Source organism: Podarcis vaucheri, assembly GCF_965113315.1.
Source record: "Podarcis vaucheri genome assembly, chromosome: 2".
Lineage (NCBI taxonomy): Eukaryota > Metazoa > Chordata > Lepidosauria > Squamata > Lacertidae > Podarcis > Podarcis vaucheri.
Window position 1 is genome coordinate 73,102,564 of NC_138760.1, and position 20,861 is coordinate 73,123,424.

A 20,861-nucleotide genomic window follows, 5' to 3' on the forward strand; every position below is an offset into this window, starting at 1 on the left:
ATTCATTTTTATCTTTTTAACACACTAAGTGATGCTTAAAAATGAGAATTACTCCAACTTTATGATAGAGAGAGAGAGAGAGATGCTCAGTGCCTTACAGAAGGAAATGTAGAACATGACTTATTTATGCCTAAGCCCAAAATATGCTTGGCTTATGTTGACAGGCAAACATTAAATGCAGTCTGTTGCTTTGCTGACTGTCAATGCAGAGTGCATAAGTTTAGTTTTATTTGCCAGTGGGGAAAGAAGAGGCATTTCCAAGAACACTTAAGACTATCTACAACAGACTTGCTTGTAGTTAGCTGCTTTCTTAAAGTGCATTACAATTCTTTATAGTGAAGACAGATATAATTCTGTCTCAGACAAATGTACAGGCAAGCAACTTTTCATCAAGGTAACAGAATGTACCTGCCTGAAAAGATGAGTTAAAAGCTAATAAGCTTGAACCACCTTCTATTTCATAAAATTGGGGGTAATTAGAGTGTGCTAAAGAAGTGGATTTTCCCTTCTTGTTTCAGAGAACGTTTAAAATGAAAAAAGGAATTCAAATCTGCGTCTGTGAACATAGGAAAACTACGGCTCATTTGAAAACATTCTGTATTTACTGCTTAAGAAAAGTTTGCCCCACAAATACCTTATAAACCAAGGCTAGAACTTTTTAATATAATACGGAGTAAGATAGATCTATTATTAAGTGTGCCTCCCAAACATTGCTGACATAATTTCTTTCATAAGCTTCTTTTGTGGAACTTGTCTAAGGAAGCAACACCATGAATGCTTACCTAAGAGTAATTGTCACTGGAGACAGTGGAACTTCCAACTAACCATGCCTAGAATCAGTCTCTGTGTATCTAAAAACTCCCAGTGCTGCTTCAGAGAAAGGTATTCAAAATGGTCATCTCCCTCCTATAACAGGATTGCAAGGCTTCAGCCTAGGACAGAGTTGGGGAACCTGTGGCCTTCAAACTGGCCAATAATTAGCCCCAGCTAGCATGGCTGGTGTTCTGGTAGTCTGGTAGGTCTTGTAGTTCAACAACAACTCAGAGGATCACATGCTCCCCAACTTTGGCCTAGGATATTAATTGCCCCAAATATTCTCCTCCCCCATTATTTCAAAGAAGCATGGAAAGAAAGATTCTGTGACTCCTTAAACTGTGAATGGAGTAGTGGCAGTTTATTGATAATAGTTGGTTTAACAAAGTCACAGATTGTAATGTTGGGGGACAGAGCAGCTGCAGGCAAAGCTCCCGCCTCCCCCAAGTGCCCCCCAGCTTACTGCTGCCACCACTTGGGGTGCCAGACATAGTAGTAGTGAAATTCTGGGCTGACTGGGTGATTCCAAGCAGGGGCTGCTTCTTGCTACTGGACTCCGGTGCAGATATCCATCCCGGGGTACAAAGCAAACAGCTTGGTTTCCAGAGGATACGGTGAGGAGTGGTCAGACCACCAATGCTCCCAAGCTGTCTCCTCTATGCTGTGAAGTTCTCTGTAGCTGATGGTGGAAGAGGGAGCTGCCATCAGTCTGGGATCTGTCACTCGTCTCTAGCTCTTCAGATAAACTTGAATGTGGATTGTTCCAGAGGAAACATCCCTAAAACGAACCCTTGTAAAAAGATATAGTTTTCTCTGCGCTTCTCTTAGCTAGCAATAACAGCCCCCAAACAGAGAGTTGTAATGCAGTTGTCACAAACTTTATATTGCAAATCAACGCGTCTTTGGCCAACAGGGCATGTTGGACAAAGACTGGGCAGGCTTTTTGAGCTGCATATACAGCAAGGCTCCCTCGATCCTGCAAGGTTGTTGTACTGCATAGGGTTTGTTTCCAAAGCTGTTGGGCTCCTGATTAGAGAAAAGCAAGAACCTTATTAAACATTTTACCTAAAAGAGCTGCCTTTCCCCATAGGAACACATCCTTTTTTCTGTAAGCTGTCAAGTCCCAGACCAACCCACTTTTTAACACTGTAAACTGTTTTCCCCGCACGACGCTTATCACATCATTTTTGAAGAGCAAGGTGCTGATGCGACAGTCCACATGTGGAAAATTCAAATGTTGTCAAAAGCTCCTTGAAAGAACTTTCCTGGGATAGGAACTTCCGTTTCCTCTGTCGATCTTTTTTTTATACACATGCTTCACTGTTCAAAAATGATACGGTGAGCTTAGCGCACGAGGACCTTAACACATTAAATAATATACGTGGACATAAGCAAATCACAAAAGCAGCTCCCTGCAAAGCCAACCCAAGTAAGGAGGTGAACCCTGATAATCTATGTATTCTGTGCTTACAGCTGTTTCTGTGGTCTTGAAAACTTTGCCAACAATGCACAACCAGCCCAGATCCCCCTCCCCCAAATGGCCATATATTCCTGAGACTCCAAAATACGCACTTGCAGCCACATGTGGCCATTGTGCTTTTCTGCTATTAGGTTCACATTCACTCAAGGTGAAGAATCTTCATTAGAGGAGCCAAGCAGCCCCTCACAGCAGAACATACACCCAATGGGAAAATGAGCGATCTGTCGGCTCCTCTCCTGGTACAAAGGAAGAGATGGCAGGAGCCTAAGATACAGGCCAGCAGTATGGAAAGGGACAAATACTACAGAATCATCACTTACTCTTCACACAGCACTGGGAGAGTGGACTGGTCTCAGTGTAATCTCAGCTCCACGTTTGTTACCTGGGCTGGGGAAACCTAATGGCAGCAAGGTCATCAGCTGCACCATAAGGTGTCCAGCAAATCTCTGGATCTTTATAGAGGGAAATCAGCCTTCAAATCAAACGTGTAGGCTGAAATCCTACACCCACTTACTTAGCAGTAAACCTCACTGAACTCCATGGGACTTACTTCTGAACAGACATGATTGTGCTGGTGAAGTGTTTTAAAACTGCAATCCTGTGCGGAAGAAAGCCCTGTTGGATATACTGTGGCACTTTGTTCCAAGCTGCACAGGAATGCATTCTCAAGTACAGTATTTGATTTGGGGGTGTTGACTTACTATGGGTGGCGGCAGTAAGAGAATGGACCTTGGCTTGCTTAGAAGCCCAAAAGGCATAGACAGCTCCTAGTGGGAGATGAGTACAGAATTGCCCTGCTTTCATCTACCTTCCCTTTGAAGCACACAAACTGAAAGAAGCAATCTCTCCGAGAAAAATCCAGTTAACCCCATATCACGTCCCTGTGCTTAGTGTTGCCTTTGCAAATACAGAATAATATGCCTTGAGGGGCACATGTGTGCATGTAAATGAGAGAGGTGGGGAATGAGAATATGAAGGAAGTGCTCAGGATTTTTTTCTTTGTATTCTTCCCGTTCTACATCACCTAAGCCAAAACAGGCTTTTGATTCAGGAATAACTAACTGGTGGTGGGGAGAAACAGCATTCCACTCAGTGGAAGCAAGTCTTAGCACAATGGTTTGTTGTCATTTTCCCCTGCAGCTCTTTCATGACTTCAAACAGATCTTAAGTTCAGCCCCTCCATTACAATTTCAGCACACCAAGTCTTTAGGTCAGTTTTCCTCATTGCCCTCTCTCCCTTGTGCACATCCCTCCCCAGGGCTTGCAGACACCCTCCTCTTTCTTTGCCAAGCCTGCCAGGCACCAGCTCAGAAGCACGACTAAGCTCCAACACTCTACCTACTCTTGGGGGTCACCGCTCACTCTCGCTGGGGGTAAGCAGCAACAAGAGCGGAGCCCCTAACTTGGGGAAACCTACATGCAGCCTTGGGCTCCAACCGAGTGGTGCCTCCCGGGTCTGGTACAAAGTATTGGGAAAGTGAACTGTGTTTTGCCTACTCTACCGGCCAAGTCTGATGAGATAAACAGGGGCCAGGGAAGCCTGTGAATACCCCAGACGCTAAAACAGGGAGTGACCTTTCTCGAAGGCAGCAGGTGTGTGAACCAAGGAGGGCAGCTGCCCAAGGAACCACGCAGTTAATAAATATGTGGAAAAAGATACCAATGCACCCTTTAAGCAAAGTAAAACCAAGGGGGAGGGGTACAGGCAACCACTCGGCCCGAGTGACGCAAACGCACGGAGGAGAGAGGAAGGGGCAGGGGTGGGATGCTTTTGGTGTCCCCTACTGGTGGCCGTCTAAGCCTGTTGTTGTGCAGCAGCGAAATCCGCTGGCCAAAGAGCAACTCGGCATCCTCACCCCGGCCCCCGGCCCAGCCCCCAGCCCCTTTCCGGCTTGGCTAGCGGGCCAGGGGTGTCTGTTTGAGAGAGATCAGCACAGAGCGCATGCGCGACACATCCTTGGACTGCTTGCTGCTCTTGGGGTTGAAGTCACAGAGTTGGGCCACTTTCTCCCATTCGGTGCCGGGCATCTCTTCCTTGGACTCCTTCATGAAGGCTTCCTCCGAGGCCCTGGAGAAGGAGGCAAGCGAGCAAAGGGTCAGGCTCAGAAAAAAAAGCAGGCAAGCACCTCCTTATCTACGGTACTATGCCAGTCAGGTAGCCAAGAGGAATTGCTTGGTTAACTGGAGACTGAAAATAGATTGCCTTTCACATCAAAAGAAGATTAAAGGGCACTGCCACTTACTTATCAGGAAAGAACAATTAACAATAAAGGAACGGCCTTAAGTGGCAGAGAAACACAAAGCACAATTAGTAATGGAAACACTTTCCTCACGTGTCATGTTTGTTAGAGCTGCTATAATGTCTCGTTGCTTTAATTATGTGTAAGTTATTTCGGAATATGTTTGTATTTCTAAGTCGCTTTGAGTTCACCTCTGTGAACTCAAACAAATTAATATTATTTGTTTCCTTTTCTGCAATAAAAAGTTCTCAAAAGGAAAGAAACGGCACATAAAGATCAGCCAAAACCCTCTTGGGATAGGAATGGCTCTGAGTACAACAATATCAAAGAAGCACTAGACTTTCTAAAGGAAACTGGGGGAAACTATTCAGTCAAATGGCTGCACTCACACTCTGAATATATGCCTGGAAACTCTCTGTATAAAAGTGAGGAACCAATGCAGCATTAGCCTATCCTGAAACATTTGCAGAAGCCCTTTCTTCACTTGTAAAATGTCTGGCAACAAAGAGACCCTCAAATACACACCTGGGCTCTTGTGTAACTAGCAAACTTAAGCTTAGGGAATAGAGCCCAACAGCCACATGCAGGAGATCCATTTAGGAAAGGACCCAAAGGAGAAAAGAGCAATAGAGAGACGTACACGTAGCCAATCACATCGGCATCCGGCTGCTGGTAAAAGGCTTTGTCAGCAATCCTACGGTGTGACCCAGAGACAGAAGAAAGCAGCACAGCAGAGAGGCAGCAAAGAGTTAAAGAGAGAAAGGTGGGTTAGAATCAGACAAAACAGGAGACTACGCATGGGGAAGCTCCCATGGGTTGGTTAGAGATTCGTTAGTCAAACGCTTAGAAGTGACAGAAGGCAGCCCCCTTATGGAGATGAAATATTTGGCATGGTCCATAACCCCACAAAAACAGAGACCGCAGCTTCTAGGAAGCAGCAAGCCCAAATCTCAGATTGACTACAAAGGAAACCCATCCAGGATGTTTGCAGTAACTAGTCTGACAACGCCTTGAAGTCATGCAGCAGATAATGTGGAAAGGCTCGCCTGCGTGTTGCAGATCTGAATGCAAGAGTGACCAGTCTTGCTGCCTGATGAGGCACTCTCACCAGAATCCATTATTTGGCCCGTATAAATTTATTGCACAGCTGTGATGGCGTGGCCTGGTAGAAACATGGTTCAGGGTTTTTATCTCCAAGCTCCCTTACCCAGCCTGCCCCCAGGGATGTGTGGGAGCCAAAAGAGCGAGGTCCCTTTTCTCAGGCTGCATTATGCCCAGGGGCAGCTCTGATACGTTGGCAGGTGCCAGGGGTGAATTGAGCTATTATTGGCAGGGGCTAAAAGCTGTCCCTCCCAGCCGTACCTGTTGTTGGCCCGGTTCCTCTCCATCTGCTCATTTTGCCGCAAGTTCCACTCTTCCAAGTCCTTCTTGGCCTTTTCGCGCCATTCCTGCTCTAACACCTTAGAGGTCACATCTGAAAGGAGAAGGACGCATAACTGATGGGCAGAAGGATGGTGACAGAGAGAAGTCGCAGCTGCAGCCCAGCACCTCACAAAGCTGGCTCTGAGGAGATGCTGAGAATAAAACCTAGGACCTTTTCCATGCTAAGCAGATGCCGCACCAGTGAGCTGCTGTCCTTTTGCCACAGCCCTTGGAAGGAAGCTGAGGCAGGGAGCTACTGACTGTAGTGATATGGAAGAGCCCCTTCACAAGATATAGCCCAAGTGCCGCTCTAAGCAGTCGCAAAACACAGATAACAAGGGCAAAGAAGTGGGCACACAGGCAGTGGACCAAGTGGAAATGAGGGAGGAGCATAAGCACTGGGAGACAAATCAGTGTACACCCAACTAGTCAGGCTCTGTGTTATGAAGGAGGCCTACTGGTTCTGTATATCTAGCTGAAGGTCCATGAAAATAGCTCTCCTGAGGTGAAGCTTGTGGCTAAAATTCTGTCTAGAACCCCTAATGTATATGTCTTTTCCTACTGCCTTCTCACTATATATGGATGTTTTAGGTTCCACTGCCATCTTCTTAATTATTCTATGTTTCCCAACTTCCTCAGCCCCAGCCACATCTACGTCCCTATTATCCTAGTGGCTTTTCATCCCCCCCCCAACCCTCTACAGCCCTAAGATGAAGTTAGAAATACAAAACAGACATTTGTGCAGTTTATATTTGCTCCTTCTCATTCCTACCCAACTCCTGCAGTCTCTTTTTCTGCTCCTCTCGCCATTTGCGGATGCTCTCAGGCTCCTGCGTCAGCCGGTCAGCTCTAGCAATGGCTGCATAGGCATCTGTGGGCCCATTGGATTCCTTTAAGCAAAAACAACAGTTCGTGAGATACAGGCTCTCTTTATTCATAAAAGCATTTATGTATCACTGTATCATAAAATATATCAAAGCAGTTTGCAATAATATCTATGTAAAATAAAACACATACAATATAAATAAATAATAATTTTTTTTTTTACTTATACCCCGCCCATCTGGCTGGGTTTCCACAGCCACTCTGGGCAGCTCCCAACAGAATATTAAAAACAATACAAAACATCAAACATTAAAAACTTCCCTAAACAGGGCTGCCTTCAGATGTCTTCTAAAAGTCAGATAGTTGTTTATTTCCTTGACATCTGATGGGAGGGCGTTCCGCAGGACGGGCAGCACTACCAAGAAGGCCCTTTGCCTGGTTCCCTGTAACCTCACTTCCCACAGTGAGGGAACCGCCAGAAGGCCCTTGGAACTGGACCTCAGTGTCCGGGCTGCACGATGGGGGTGGAGACGCTCCTTCAGGTATACTGGGCTGTCAGAGTCCACCAACTAACTGTTATGGAAATATGCATTCTGAATTGCCTGCATAAGCTAGGCAGAATAGAAAAGTTTTCAGTAAGCATTTAAAAGTTGAAACAAAAGGTGCCTGCTCTATTGGCAGAGTATTCCACAGGACCGGGCCACCAACACTAAAGGCTCTATTTTGACGTGGATTTGACATCAAATGAGCTTTGGCAACTCACCCAAAACCACAGTTCCGGGTTCCTTCAACCCACAGCCAAGACAACCTCTGTCGGGGAAGCTGTGGAGTAGTAGGTTGGGCATCCCTAACCTGTCTCGATGACCCAACACCAGATGCAGGCCCCCAAGAGAGAGGAGTTTCCCAGTGGTAGGAAGTGAACTCCTCTCCCATACCCACCCATAGTCTCAGTCAACCACAAATCTATGTGGAAGAAGAAGCAGCATGAAAAGTCTTGCACCAAATTATGGTGAAGTCCTAATCCTAGTTCTCCAGCAGATATAAACAACCTTTTCCGAAGGTCCATTCTGTGAACAAGGTGGAAAAGAATGGAAACTGTGAAGAAGGTTCAAGAGTCCTAGCACAACTGCCTGAAAATTATGGTACTATTTATTTATTCATTCATTCATTTATTTCATTTACGAATTGTTTCCCATGAGGTATCCCAAAGTGATTTACACATATATAAAACATAAAAAGAAGGTAAAGGACCCCTGGCAGTTAAGTCCAGTCGCGAATGACTCTGGGGTTGTGGCGCTCATCTCACTTTACTGGCCAAGGGAGCCGACGTTTGTCCGCAGACAGTTTTTCCAGGTCATGTGGCCAGCATGACTAAGCCGCTACTGGTGAAACCAGAGCAGTGCACGGAAACGCCGTTTACCTTCCCGCCAGAGCGGTACCTATTTATCTACTTGCACTTTCACGTGCTTTTGAACTGGTAGGTTGGCAGGAGCTGGGACCGAACAACGGGAGCTCACCCCATAGTGGATATTTGAACCGCCGACCTTCTGACCAGCAAGCCCTAGGCACACAACAGCACAGGCCTAAAATCAGTTCAATTCCAAGAGAGATACCAACTGGGGTAAAGATTTCAGAAGGCTTGTTGAAAGATAATAGAGAAGGTGACCGATATGCAACGGGAGGGACTTTCGAAGGGTAGGTACTGCACACTAAAGGCCCAATTCCAACACCATGCGGAATGAACCGCCTGGTAGGATGGTTTTTGCAGTGATCAGTTGGGTATGTAGGGGGTGAGACAACATTTTAGGTATCCTAGACCCAAGCTGCATAGGGTTTTCTGCATCAGTACGTACCAGCACCTTGAACCTAGTCTGGTATAAGCTTATAGGAACAGGTCCTTCTGAAAGCTACACTCCTATGCTGCCCAATAGAAACCCTTCATCAGCCATGTACCTGCCCAGCCTTATCCAATGTGCTATTCGATGCCAACGTGATTTTCATGTCTGTGTAATAGGCAAGCACCTACAGTTCTAAGGAGGAACGGCTGCAAGTTGTTCCTCTGTGATGTCATCCCTCTGATGTCACAGTCGGTCTTAAGAAGGTTAGTGCCTTCTTGAGGAGATCTTTCTCTGATCCTAGCCAGACACTTGTTTCAATCGGCTCTAAAACCACCTTGACGCCACCCAGGGCCATTGTCATGGCAATTACTACAGCCTCAAGCTGAAATCATGCAGGAAGTGCTAGAAGTGGTCACCTTTATTTAAAGGCTAGTAATCATAGTAATTAAATAAGTCAGCTGCAGGCATTTGAGAAGGCCCACAGTATCGGTTCCATTTACATACAACATTTTATTGGTCCACAGCCAGACTCCTTGCAGTTGATTATTTACTGGCTCTCAGTGAAGCAGCTCTCCCACCTAGCCTTTCCATCTCATTCCAAACATCAGAATCAATTGAAGCATTTATTTGAATTTTAGATTCCATTTCAAAAAGAAAGCAAATTTATATGACCAAATTTATACAAATCAAGTAATAAAATTGTTTCTGGACCGGGCCACTGAAGGTGAGGAGGGAGGAGAATGAGATTTCCCTCAAAGCAGCAACAGAGTCTTGCCCCATGCAAAATGCTAGTGTGTCACGGAGAAAGGTTCAAGTCTAGCATCCCCCTCACCCTCTAAATGGTTCAGTCCAGGAACAGTATCACTACGGTTAGGAACTGTACCCTGAAAAGTGTTTTTCCGTGATATAAAAAGATAAATGGGACTGGGTGGCAGGTGGAGGCTGAATCTAGTGAGACTGCAGATCACGCCCAGGCAGAAGTCCCCGCCCCCTACATCAGGGATGTGGGTGACCTGTGGCCTTATGGGTGTACTTCGACTCCAACTCCCTCAGCTCCAGCCACCATGGCCACAACAGTGAAGGGATAGGAGCTCAGCCAATTCAGGAAAAGGCTGAGGGCTTTTCCACAGATGCCACAAGATTCTTCTTCATTTTTGCACCAACAGACTAACACAGCTAGCTCTCTGGAACAGATACCTGAAGATAGTTAGCTATTCAGTAGTCAAGCTATGCATGCAGGAACAGGACTGGCTGAAAGCTGGAAGAATCCCACTATAAGAGGGAACGGCTGACCTTACCGTTAGGCAACGTGAGGTAGCTGCCTGATTTTGAGTGTCATGAAAAGGCAACAAGCTGTTGGCTATTTTATTATGATTGCATTTTTACTGTTAGCACTTGTGCCAGAGTAACTTGTGCAGCCTTACCATTCTGTGGGATGGAGTGCTCTTTTCTACTCTGGGCTGCCCCTGAATTTCCACAGAATGTGCTTTCCCTTAAGTTTCATGGGGCACTACAGAATTAGCCTATCTAATTCTCCCGGTTTGTTTGTCATTCCTTCTTGCAACGTCTGTTGTTGCAACAAAGCCGCAGTGCAGGAATAATTTGATAATGGGGTAGAATTGGCCACACCTGGTCTCTTGTGAGAGGCAGTGAGGTAAAGACAAGGAATGTGTCACTAGAGAGAAATGTGATACATGGCTAGTAGCCACAGGAAGGGAAACATTAAAGTCAGATGAGGTGGGGTGTGGCAAAAAGGCTGCACTCGCATCTAGTCCTCAAGGAAGTTTTTATCTGCCACCCGGCAGCCTACAACATAGAAACCAACTCCTAGAGGCTGAGGAGTCTGTGCCTCCCCCAATTACCGTATTTTTTGCACCATAGCACTCACTTTTTTCCTCCTAGAAAGTAAGGGGAGATGTCTGTGCGTGTTATGGAGCGAATGCCTGCGGGTGGCGGGGGGGGGATCTGCTGCAGTCGTGAGCAGAGGATCCATGGTTCCCCTTCCTTCCCTCCTCCGTGGTTACAAAGCATGGATCCTCAGGATTTTTGCATTGGGCTACTCCAAACTCACTGTCAGATCACATGTCTGTGGCCACAGCATGAACCACAAAAATCATATATTCACTATTTCGTTTAGAATATTTTTTTCTTGTTTTCCTCCTCTAAACCTATTTGCGTGTTATGGTCTGGTGCGTGTTATAGAGCGAAAAATACGGTAAATATTTGAGCCACCACCCAAGTTGATGGGCATTGCCATTCAACTGGTGTGTGTGCACCTTGTCATGTGATGGATTGTGCTGGGCAGGGATTACCTGCCCCCCCCAATATTTTATTCAAGATGGCACCCCTGGCCAACAGGTTGTTGCCTAGAGTTTTGGTTTGCACCAAATCAGCTCTATATTGGGGGCATCACTTTCTTCTTACTTCTCCTGTAACAACAAGAGGACTCCACACTTTCCCCTCAATTCCTAGGCTCTTGAAGGGAAATTATTCCAGCCCCAAAACTGGTGTCCCTTGTGGAATGTGAAAATGAACACATCCACACCTCCAGCCTGACGAAACTGGCCAAGACTGCCTTAAAAGTCTGGCTGGACTATTTCCCAAAGTGTAAACATGCTCTGACAGATGTGCATGTAAGCATTATTCAGATGTTAGCACTGTCACTCCAATATAATTCCACAAGTATTTCCCAGCATGCCTCAAACTTTCTCTACAACCTTGAGTTTGCTATTTTGGCTGGCTCTCTGGCTATATGAAAGCTTAGGGTCCACAAACTGTTATCTTGTTTGTTATGTCTGGAAGCAAGTAAGAGAAGGTAATGCCATAGCTCACGGGGGAGCATCTGCTCTGCATACAAAAGACCCCAGGTTCAATTCCCAGCTTCTCTAGGTAGGGGGGAATTCCTTGCCTGAAACTCTGGATAGCTTCTGGCAGGTCCTTGTAGACAACACTGGGCTAGGTGAGCCAATGGTCATATTGTATAAGGCAACGTCCTATGTTCCTGAAGATAGGTGGGTTGCTTTTCCAGAATCAAAAGTCAGATTCCAAGGGGGTTCAAGTTGGAGAGCGAAAGGCGGCTGCAATTAAGCAGAAAGCTCTCTCAGCGTCACAACTATTGCTGCTTGTCGTATAGAGCAAGGCTATTGGATTACCCTCCACCCGCACCCGAATCCGCTAATCTAATTAAGTCTACCCATCTCCAATGGGATTACGCTGCTATAAAGCAAGTCGATACCACAGCAAGGAGGGAGTGAAGCGCTCCACAACAGCCGCTGCCTCTCCATCTACCCGAGCAGACCAGGCTTGTTCCTACGTCATGGTGTGGGATGGCATCCGAAAGGGCAGCGCGTGTTGAATTCCTCCTTGGCAGCTTGTAAGTGCTTGCCCACACACAGCATTGTAAGAGCGCTAAGCAACTGGAGGCTAATGTCAGCAGAAACAGGAGGCTAAAATGCCCGTGTGGAGGGAGAAGGTGCACTTACGGAGCACCATCTGACTAGAACGCAAAAGACAGCACAAAACTATTATTTCAGCCGCCGTATCAGTAGCAATCACAGCAGCACAACATAGGAACCATGTGTGCCCTCCAGATAACCATTCAGTTTTCAAGACCAAAACAAAACAAAATCCAACCAACCCACAGACAGACAGACAATGAAAGCCTCTGACTTCTAGGACTTTGGTCCATTTGGCTCAGTGTTGTCTACACTGACTGGCAGCAATTCTCCAGGATAGCAGGACTGGGGACATTCCCAGCCCGAGTTGGAGAACCTGCACATTGAGCAAGGGGCCTTCAGCATGCAAAGAAAGCCAGGTCCTCTACCACTGAGCTGTGGCTCTTCCCCATCTAGATCCACATCCCTGCTATGTGTGATGCCCATAAGCAGCTGCAAGGGTTGAATTATTCTAGGGGAAGAGAATGTTATAGCCAATCTCAACTGGAAATAGAAGGACTGGTGGCTAGTATTCCAGATCACCCACAAACCTGTCCCCTTTTCTTTGAGAAAACTGCAAAGAAGCCAATAGTATCAGATGAGATGCCTTAAAGAACCTGCTCTGAACTCTGGGGGGGTCTTGTAATTCCTGCTGGGCATCTACTACACAGGCTACATTCACTGGCCCCATAGACCACACGTTTCTCTCAGAGGATCTCACCTGAAAGAGGTCTCCGTTCACGGTGGCCCCATTGCTGTCAAAATCAGCTGCAGAAGAAAAAAAATAAAAACATGTTAGTAGCCATTTGTGCCACTTTGGAAGCTGTAGCCAAAAACATCTGGAAGGCAGCAGGTTGGGGAAAGGCTGGTGGAATGGGTTATATTATGGGACCAGCTGTCTGCCTCATGGTTTGAGTGGGTTACAAAAGTGGGAGGTCTGTGTCAGACAGGTAAACACAGCAATGTGTGGAAGCTGGAAGACAGAGAGAAAATACAGTCTCAGAATCTGGGGACAGAAAGTGCAGGAATCTGGAATGCTCACCCCTATATTCCAGCACCCCAAAATAAGTTCTAAGTAGCCAAGCCAATGGTTGTGGTTGCTGTTAGAGTCTTTGGTGCAACCTTCTCAGTAAAAGCCAGTCCATCAATTTGCACCTCATTTTCATTCATCTCTAAGACCTTGGATAAGGACCTGGTAACTGTGGCACCTGTGAGCAACTGCTGAGATCAGAAGTTCTGCAGTTATTGGAAGCCAGAAGCCCCCTTTCCTCAGCACTGCAAGCAAATCTGATAGCAGGAGATGATAGGAATTTACTTCGAAATAAGTCCCCACTGAGCTAAATGGGACATTGTAATTTTTGCACTGAGGGTAAGGCACAGTGGGATGTTACTAAGAAAAGCTGGTTAGATGAGGGTGCAAATTGTGGGCATGGATTTCTGTAAGCTAGAATTTAATTCATCAGATGCATGAACTGGTGTGGGGAAATAGTGGGAATATAGGAAAGAGTGGGCGGATGTACAATGGAAGAAACAAAATTAAGTTAACAAATCAGCAGCCTGATCCCATACATGTTTACTTAGAGGTCAACGGAAATATATACAGTCCTTGAGATCAGCCAGTCCACAAGAAGAAGGGGGCTGACTCCAGATACTTAATGGGCTGCAAAGAAGCGGGTGATCCCTTGTCAACTGTTTAAACAGGTCCTGAGACGCTAGGCCGCATGCTTGGAAAGGCCAAATGGGGACAGTGTGTTTTCAGTTCACAAGGCCTTTGAAAACAGTAACTATGGCTAAAGAGTGTAACTTTCTTGCTTGGGAAGAAGATCGATTCAGGGCTCCTGACTAAGCAGAGCCAAGAATGGACTTGTCTTTTTCACTTGTTCTGTTTTCAACAGCAGCATGACATGCAGAAATTAAGAAGCTTTTTTGGCAATGAGATCCAGCAGTGGAAAATCCCCACAACCCAGGCTGATGGCAAAGGCACAGGAGCAGGCCAGCTGAAAAAGTTGACAACTCTCAGCAGAGCTAAGGCAAAGGAGGAGAGTAAGCCAAAGGACAAAGGGGCATCATTCCTTGCGCTTTTCCCATGGTAAGAGAACCTATTCCTTCCTTTCCTTACGCCACTTCCTTGTAGATGCCCTTGCTTTTCCTTGGCACCATGCACACACCCTGAATATTTGGCTACACCCAGGAAGCCTGGATCTGGTCTGGCAACATTTGCAATGACTCCTCCCAAAGTCAGCCTTGAGCTTCAGGAGGCCTGTCTCCTAAGAATGGTCCCTTCCTTCTATACCATCTCTCCCCAGCCTAGCACTTGGGCCTAATACTTGCCTGCCTCATCCCAGCCAAGCTAGTGAGAGCTCTCTCTGTGGGTCACACTGGGGTTGTTCTGCCTTGGGCCAACTGTTCACACCTGGCCAAAAGATGCTAACTATTCAAAGATTCTAGGTGTAGAAGGGGGCGTCTGCATCAGCAGCTGGTTGGCCCAGATGGTGTTTGAGACCTCTCCCAACTCTGATTCCCTTCCTGTGGCTGCAGAGGTTGTCCTGAAGAGTAAAAGGCCTCTGTTTCCTATGAGTCACAAATCCAAAGCACACCTGCTTCCTGACCTAAAGGGCTGGGCTAGAAAAAAGGAGGACAGTGCTCTACCAAAGACTGCACCAAAAGCAGGCAAAGTCATAATTTGTAGCAGAGGCAAAGACATCTCTGCCAGGATGCTGATAGCCAAGGCCTTGGGGATGGCGGGCAGGGAGTACCACTTCCTCTTCTCCCACCCCAAGGAGAGGCAGGGGAACCTCAGAGGCTCCCTCCAAGCCAGCCTTCTGTCCACCGCTTCATCTTCATACCCAGGCCGAGGAGGAATGCACAGAAACAGGGGGAGCTGCCCCAGCACCGAGTCCGGCAACTGGTCCATCTAGCGGCGGTACTGGCAGCAGGGTCGAACCCGTGACCTTCTGCATGCCAAAGCAGGTGTCCCGCGGCGCCTCCCCCGCCCGCACCCCCGAGAAGCCCGGCTCGCCCGCCGCATCTCGGCGCAGGCCCGCGCGCCGCTTCTTTGCCCTTCGCCGCTCCGGCTCACCCGGCGCCTCCGCTGCCTCCTGGCTGCCTCCCGCGGCCCCGTCGGCGGTGCTGAAGCCCTCGTCGTTCTCGATGCCCGCGATCTCGCTCTCTTGCTGAGCCAGGAAAGCGGCGGCCGGGTCCTCTTCGGCGGCCTCGGCTGCTCCGCTCTCCGACGAGGAGAAGAAACCGAAATCATCAGCCATGTTGCCTCCCCCACTCCGCCAGCGGCGCCTCCTGACCCTTTCCTTCCTCGAGGGCGACGGGCAGGCGACCCGAGCTGCGCCGACGGCGCTCCTTGGCTGCAAAGGTAGGCGCAGAGAACCGCCAAGCGACGAGGAAGCCCGGGCTCAGCTGTCACTGCGGCGGCGGCGGCGTCGGCGGGAGGAGCCTCGCCGCGAGAGGACGGGCGAAGGGAGGTGACCTCACCAGCCAGGCTGCGGAGGAGCCCCGGAGCCGCGAGGGGGAAGCACTGCGGCGCCTCCTGCTCGCCATCGGGCTGGCCCGACGGAACCGCCGCCGTCGAAAATCAGAGCAGTTCCGCCCAGGGAGAGTTTTGCCAGCAACCGTGACGGCGGCAAAAGATGGCATCTTAAGGCCGCCGGACTTATTTTTGGCTAGTCACCTTTAGCAGCCCTTCTGGAAATTCCAAAATCCAGACAATAACGGCGATTAGGCCAAAAATTGATTTGATTAGGCCAAAATGGCACAAAATAGCTTTGGGCTTGCAGAGTTCTCCAGAGCTCTTCATCGGGCTATGAAGTGAAACTAAAAGGAAAAGATGACTGATGGTGAAAGCCAAGGAATCTGCAGCTGGGCTGCAGGCTCAAGCTGGACTGTTAGCTAGGGAAGGTAGCAGACATTCCAGTGAAGCTCGGTTGGGTGTCTTGCAGGTTTTGCTGTACACCAAAGGTTGGTTAGGAGGAGGAAGAGACAAAAAGTAGGTGAAACACACACACACACACAGAGATGGGAATATAAAGGCCAGCTGTCACTCAGGCCTGTCTACATCCTTAAATGAAAAACAGAGATTCCTTGGTACTTGGTAGGTGAAACCAGGAATAAAGAGGAACTTGGCAGTTTGTGTAGTGTTATGAGTTTGCAGGTGCCAGATCTCTCTAATCTCCAGATCCAGTAAATGTTAGAATTTAATCAAGGGTTGGGGTGTTAAGGTGAGTAGGAGGCACTTCTAATCGCTGGATTCAGCAAGTGTTAATAGTTAATCAAGCCGGGTTAACCTCCTTAAGGAAATAAAGGATTAAAGGGCTTGTGCTAGGCAGCAAATGGATAGGGCCCCATTACTCAACAGACAAAGCCAGAGTTTAGAGTAGAGAGGTTAGGAAAGATGTGACTTAGAAGGGAAGCAGCAATCTGGAGAGAGAAGGAGAGCAATGTTAGAGACCAATGTTTGCTTTCTGTTTGAATCCAAGACTGCAGCTATGGGAACAACATGATCCTCTTGGGGTGTTGATACTGTGAGCCCCTCCATTGTAGGCCCAGGTTGTACATATGTACATATAAACCATATATCCTAAAGACACCACGGTGTCTGCTGTGCCTCACTTGCAAAAGGAAACACAAACTCTGGGTAAGTGCCTGAAACCCCTGGAATCTCGCACCGCTCAGATATTGGGGTGTCACACAACAATATTAACAAAGCCAGAGATTCATTCTAGTGATGTGCTAGGAAAAAACAAACCCGAACTCCCAATTGTGAGCTTTTAATGCCATGTTGGGCTTCACTGTATAAATTAATTTAATTAAAAATAGTTATAATCCACCTTCACCTAAAGGTCTCGGGGTAGAAATATACTTGGTCCAAACCCAAGAGTTAAATAGCATTAAACAAAATGCAGAATTTAGATACAGTTAAAACCACCAGCAGCATTCAAATATGCAATAGACCCCACTCCTCCCTGAAAAAGAGCAAAGAGATGTGACTTCACCTGCTGATGAAGCGACACTGATGTTATGGCAAGCCGTACCTCGGGGAGGTCATTCCAAAGGTGATGAGCCACTGCAAGAAAAGCCCAGTCTCTGGGCTATTTGGATGAGAAGCAGCCTGCAGAGGCCAATGTATAAGGCAGAGACAATATCCTTCAAAGCATCCATCTCACAGTCTTATTTCAACTCAATGAACTTTGCACTAGTCTATCTTATTTGTTCATTTCGTTTCTATACCACCAGGGCATTGTACACAAAAATCCAATAAAATTGCATCCCATAAAACATTAAAATCAAAGGCCATAAAATCATGCCCTCACATCATGAACCACTGTTGTAGGTGGGACCACGGCCAGGACTTCCCTTGGTGATCTGAAAGCTCAGTCCAGCAGATATTTGGAGAGGCGTTACATTGAGAACTTGGTTCCCAGGATGTCCAGGGCTTCATTCACCAGTATGAACTCCTAAACTGGGTTCAGAAGCTCAATAAGGATCAGTGAAATAGGATCCCCTTTCATAACACCACTCAAAACCCAAGCAACTGGATTCTGCACCAGCTGCAGTTACCAGACCATCTTCAAGGGCATCCCTATGCATTTATACCCCACCTTTCCTCCAAGGAGCTCAAAGTAGTGCACATTGTTCTTCTCCCCCTCCATTTGAACCTCAAGGTCACCCAGCAAGCTTCATGGGGTTTCGAACCCTGGTCACCCAGGTCCTAGTCCAACCCTCTAACCACTACACCACATGGGTGTAATTTGATTTAAAACATTCTTGGTGCTCTTTTCTTCCAAACTGTCCTTGCCTTTGCACTTCACTGCTCAATCAAGGAGGAGAGCAAAGGCAGGTAGCCGTTCTGTAGCCACTCTGATTGTTGCATTAAGGATGAGAGCAGAGGAATGGAGCCACTGGATAAAAATTGGCTCAGCCAGTTGTTTCCATGTGGGGACATTCCAGCCCAGTGAACTTCACTGCTGCTTATCATCAAGAGCTTAGTGGCAGAAAAGCTCAGATATTTGCCTGCCATCCCTCTCCACAAGTCACCTGGCGTGTTAGCATGTAATGTCATGTTTTCTGCAAAGTAGGGAACTGAAAAGGCCTTTTTCTGAGCTTGTTTATTATTTTTGTAAGCAAATGTTGGAATTATATAGATCAGCTTATCAGTGTACATAAATTGTGATGTACAGGACATATATTGATTTCCCTATGCTTAGTTAGTGAAACCCTCCACAATTGCATCTATAGAGAATCCCACATGCATGGTGTTATTTCTCTGCAGTGTTGGATTGCAACTCAGGCACTGGTGCTCAGTAATGATATGCTTTCACAAGCCTTAGTATGCATTCCACATCACGGCTCTGAAAGGCATAGCTGGCTACAGGCAAGATTAAATGACAATTGTATGTTACTGACCTCTAGTGGTGGCCTATTTTGTGACACATAAATATTATTAGTGGCAATATACTGTAGGATTTTGTTTATAACAGGGCCTCTGGAATATCACCGGGCCTCATCTGCTGCCATCTTTCAAGGAACTCTCTAGGTAGTTAATTACTACTAAAGATTAGCTTGTGTTTTTTTTAAAAAAATGCAGTCAGTCATGTAATTATCAATTCACGTGCTGGACAGCTGGTGAATGGCACCCTTTGATGCCAACGCACCATATGTTATGTGTTATATACACATAATACATTTAAAGAAAATTCCCCTACCCCAAGAATCCAGGGAACTGTAGTTTGTTAAGGTGCTGAGAACTGTAGCTCTGTGAAAGGTAAACTATAGTTCCCATGATTCTTTTTTTTTGGGGGGGGGATGTGCTTTAAATGTAAGCAATCAACATCTGGACAAATTTTCATTAGTTCACAAACCATAAAAATCACTGCATCATCATCATGATAATGACGATAATAATGATCTAAATTAAAAATACTAGAATGTGAAAGGATACTTCCTAAGCTATAAGAAAATAGAAGTTACAATTTCCAAAATTAGTTGGCCAACAGGCTTCATGGAAATGGCTTTCAATTGGTTTGCCCACTATGAGCCTCTGGTTCTCCTATCACTAATATAGGTGCATTTATTTATTTATTGTCTTCTGCCAAATGTTGGCAGGCACAACAGATGTAACTATGATTTAGTTTAGATTCTTGCATTGCAGGGGGTTACACTAGATGACTCCCAGGGTCCCTTCCAGCTCTACAAGTCTATGATTTTATGAGCTACTCCAAGATCACCTTGACTTGCTTATCAAGATGACTGTCTGGCTTCAGATAAATAAAGGGTACTGATACCAATGGAAGCTTTCTTCCCAATTCAAATAGTAGCTTCAGAGGAGCATGTTTTGTCAATAACATGGCAGGGGAGGAATGGGTTAAAACTTCCCTCTGTATCTACTGTGATTCAGGTCATTATCACCCTACCCCACACCACTGCTTTTTAAAAAATGTGCACATTACTTGCAAAGATGCATTTAACATCACAAGTCATTTGACCTTAATAGACCAGGAGTGCATAGCTTTAAAATTTCCTAATCTGACTTTTACATTTCTTTTTAACTCAGGAGAACCGCACTGCTACATTAATCATATGAAAATGGTGATTTGAAAGAAAAAGAAAATACGAGCCAGCCCCAATCAAGGTTGTAAAAATTATATACTCAGTACAACGTTCATAAACCTTAGTTATCACAAAAACCCTACCATTTTTTAGGCAATGCAAGCAATACAAACATGAAATGCAATGCATGTTAAGTACTTTGTCACATTTTAAATTTAGTATTTCCTTCTAACTTTTTTCCTCTGCATGACCTCCTCTCTCTCTCCTCTCCCTTTTCTCCGTTCAGTTTGTTGTTCTGTTTGCTGCTGCTGTTCAGCTTCTGCCCCTTTCTGCTGCTGTTCAGCTTCTTTCCCCTTTCTGCTGAATTCAACATCAACAGAACACAAAGCTTTCACTCTCTCAGAAACTGACAGCAAGAGTGGCCAGGTGGTCTATGCAAGGGAGCCAGTGGGCTGCAAGAGGCATCTGATAATCTGGTGCCAACTCACCCACATGTGCCACTGAGTCCAAGGAGAGGAGGAATAATGCAGATATATAGTAGTGCAGCCATCTGTGCCCCTTGGCCAAACTTTAATATTCCCACAAAGAAATGATAAACGCTTGCAAATAAAGGGCATTTGGAATTCTGCCCGGGGGGTGGGGCTACAGTTCAAACTCCTGAGCTCACCTTTCATAACCAGAACTTTAGAAGCTACCCCAAACAGACAGGTAAAATATTGCAGACACTCCAAGTCTCCCTATTTTCCAGGGCCGTCCCTGATTTAGAGAAGCCATCCCAGTTTCTGATTTAATCCTGGAATGTCCCGCTTTTCCTTAGGATGTCCCTATTTTCACTGGAGAAAATGTTGGAGGGTATGGAGTTATCCAACCCAAGTCATCTGAAGGCTATTCTGTATAGGGAAGGGTTTTTTAATGTTTAATTATGTTTTTTATATATTTTGGAAGTCGCCCAGAGTGGCTGGGGCAACCCAGTAAGATGTGTAGGGTATAAATAGTAAAATTATCATTATGGAATGGGACGTTCCTATTTTTATTGGAGAAATGTTGGAGGGTATGATATTACTCATATCACAACATATGGTTGCAATAGCAAATACTTAGGTCCAAGTTTGTTTAAGGAACTTGGAACTAAGGCAGATCATTGAAAGGTGAGTCTTTTCATTCTGAGTAGCAGAAATGGATGAGTGTGTGTGCACCATAGGCATAGTGCTGTATCCAATAGTGGCATTGTGTCAGTGGAAAAAGACTTCCA

General features: G+C 46.3%; 2 protein-coding genes across 3 annotated transcripts in view; one reads left to right on the forward strand and one right to left on the reverse strand.

Annotated features, from left to right (window-relative positions):
- Positions 1-1,153: 1,153 nt before the first annotated feature.
- CLTB (clathrin light chain B) lies at positions 1,154-15,497 on the reverse strand. Of its 2 annotated transcripts, XM_082213586.1 has the most exons (6): positions 15,132-15,497; positions 12,774-12,820; positions 6,728-6,845; positions 5,896-6,007; positions 5,174-5,227; positions 1,154-4,361 (listed from the first exon to the last, which is right to left on the reverse strand). In XM_082213586.1, the coding sequence occupies exons 1-6, from the start codon at positions 15,313-15,315 to the stop codon at positions 4,190-4,192; spliced, it is 687 nt and encodes a 228-aa protein (XP_082069712.1). In that variant the 5' UTR covers positions 15,316-15,497; the 3' UTR covers positions 1,154-4,189. The 2 variants fall into 2 exon arrangements, with proteins under 2 accessions (XP_082069712.1, XP_082069713.1); XM_082213587.1 differs by lacking the exon at positions 5,174-5,227 and having other exon boundaries at positions 15,132-15,493.
- FAF2 (Fas associated factor family member 2) overlaps positions 8,934-20,861 on the forward strand; it is a 33,528-nt gene continuing 21,600 nt past the window's right edge. Inside the window, exons 1-2 of the mRNA XM_082213576.1 lie at positions 8,934-9,046; positions 13,948-14,141. Of these exons, the coding sequence (XP_082069702.1) occupies positions 14,139-14,141 (3 nt within the window). The 5' untranslated portion in view covers positions 8,934-9,046; positions 13,948-14,138. The remainder of the gene's footprint in view (positions 9,047-13,947; positions 14,142-20,861) is intronic.

Coding starts and splice junctions, on each gene's coding strand:
- CLTB (XM_082213586.1), bottom strand. CDS start 15,315: ATGGCTGATGATTTCGGTTTCTTCTCCTCGTCGGAGAGCGGAGCAGCC. Junction 6,008..6,727: donor AAAGAGACTGCAGGAGTTGG/GTAGGAATGAGA, acceptor TTCTCCTTTCAG/ATGTGACCTCTAAGGTGTTA. Junction 5,228..5,895: donor AGGAACCGGGCCAACAACAG/GTACGGCTGGGA, acceptor GTCACACCGTAG/GATTGCTGACAAAGCCTTTT.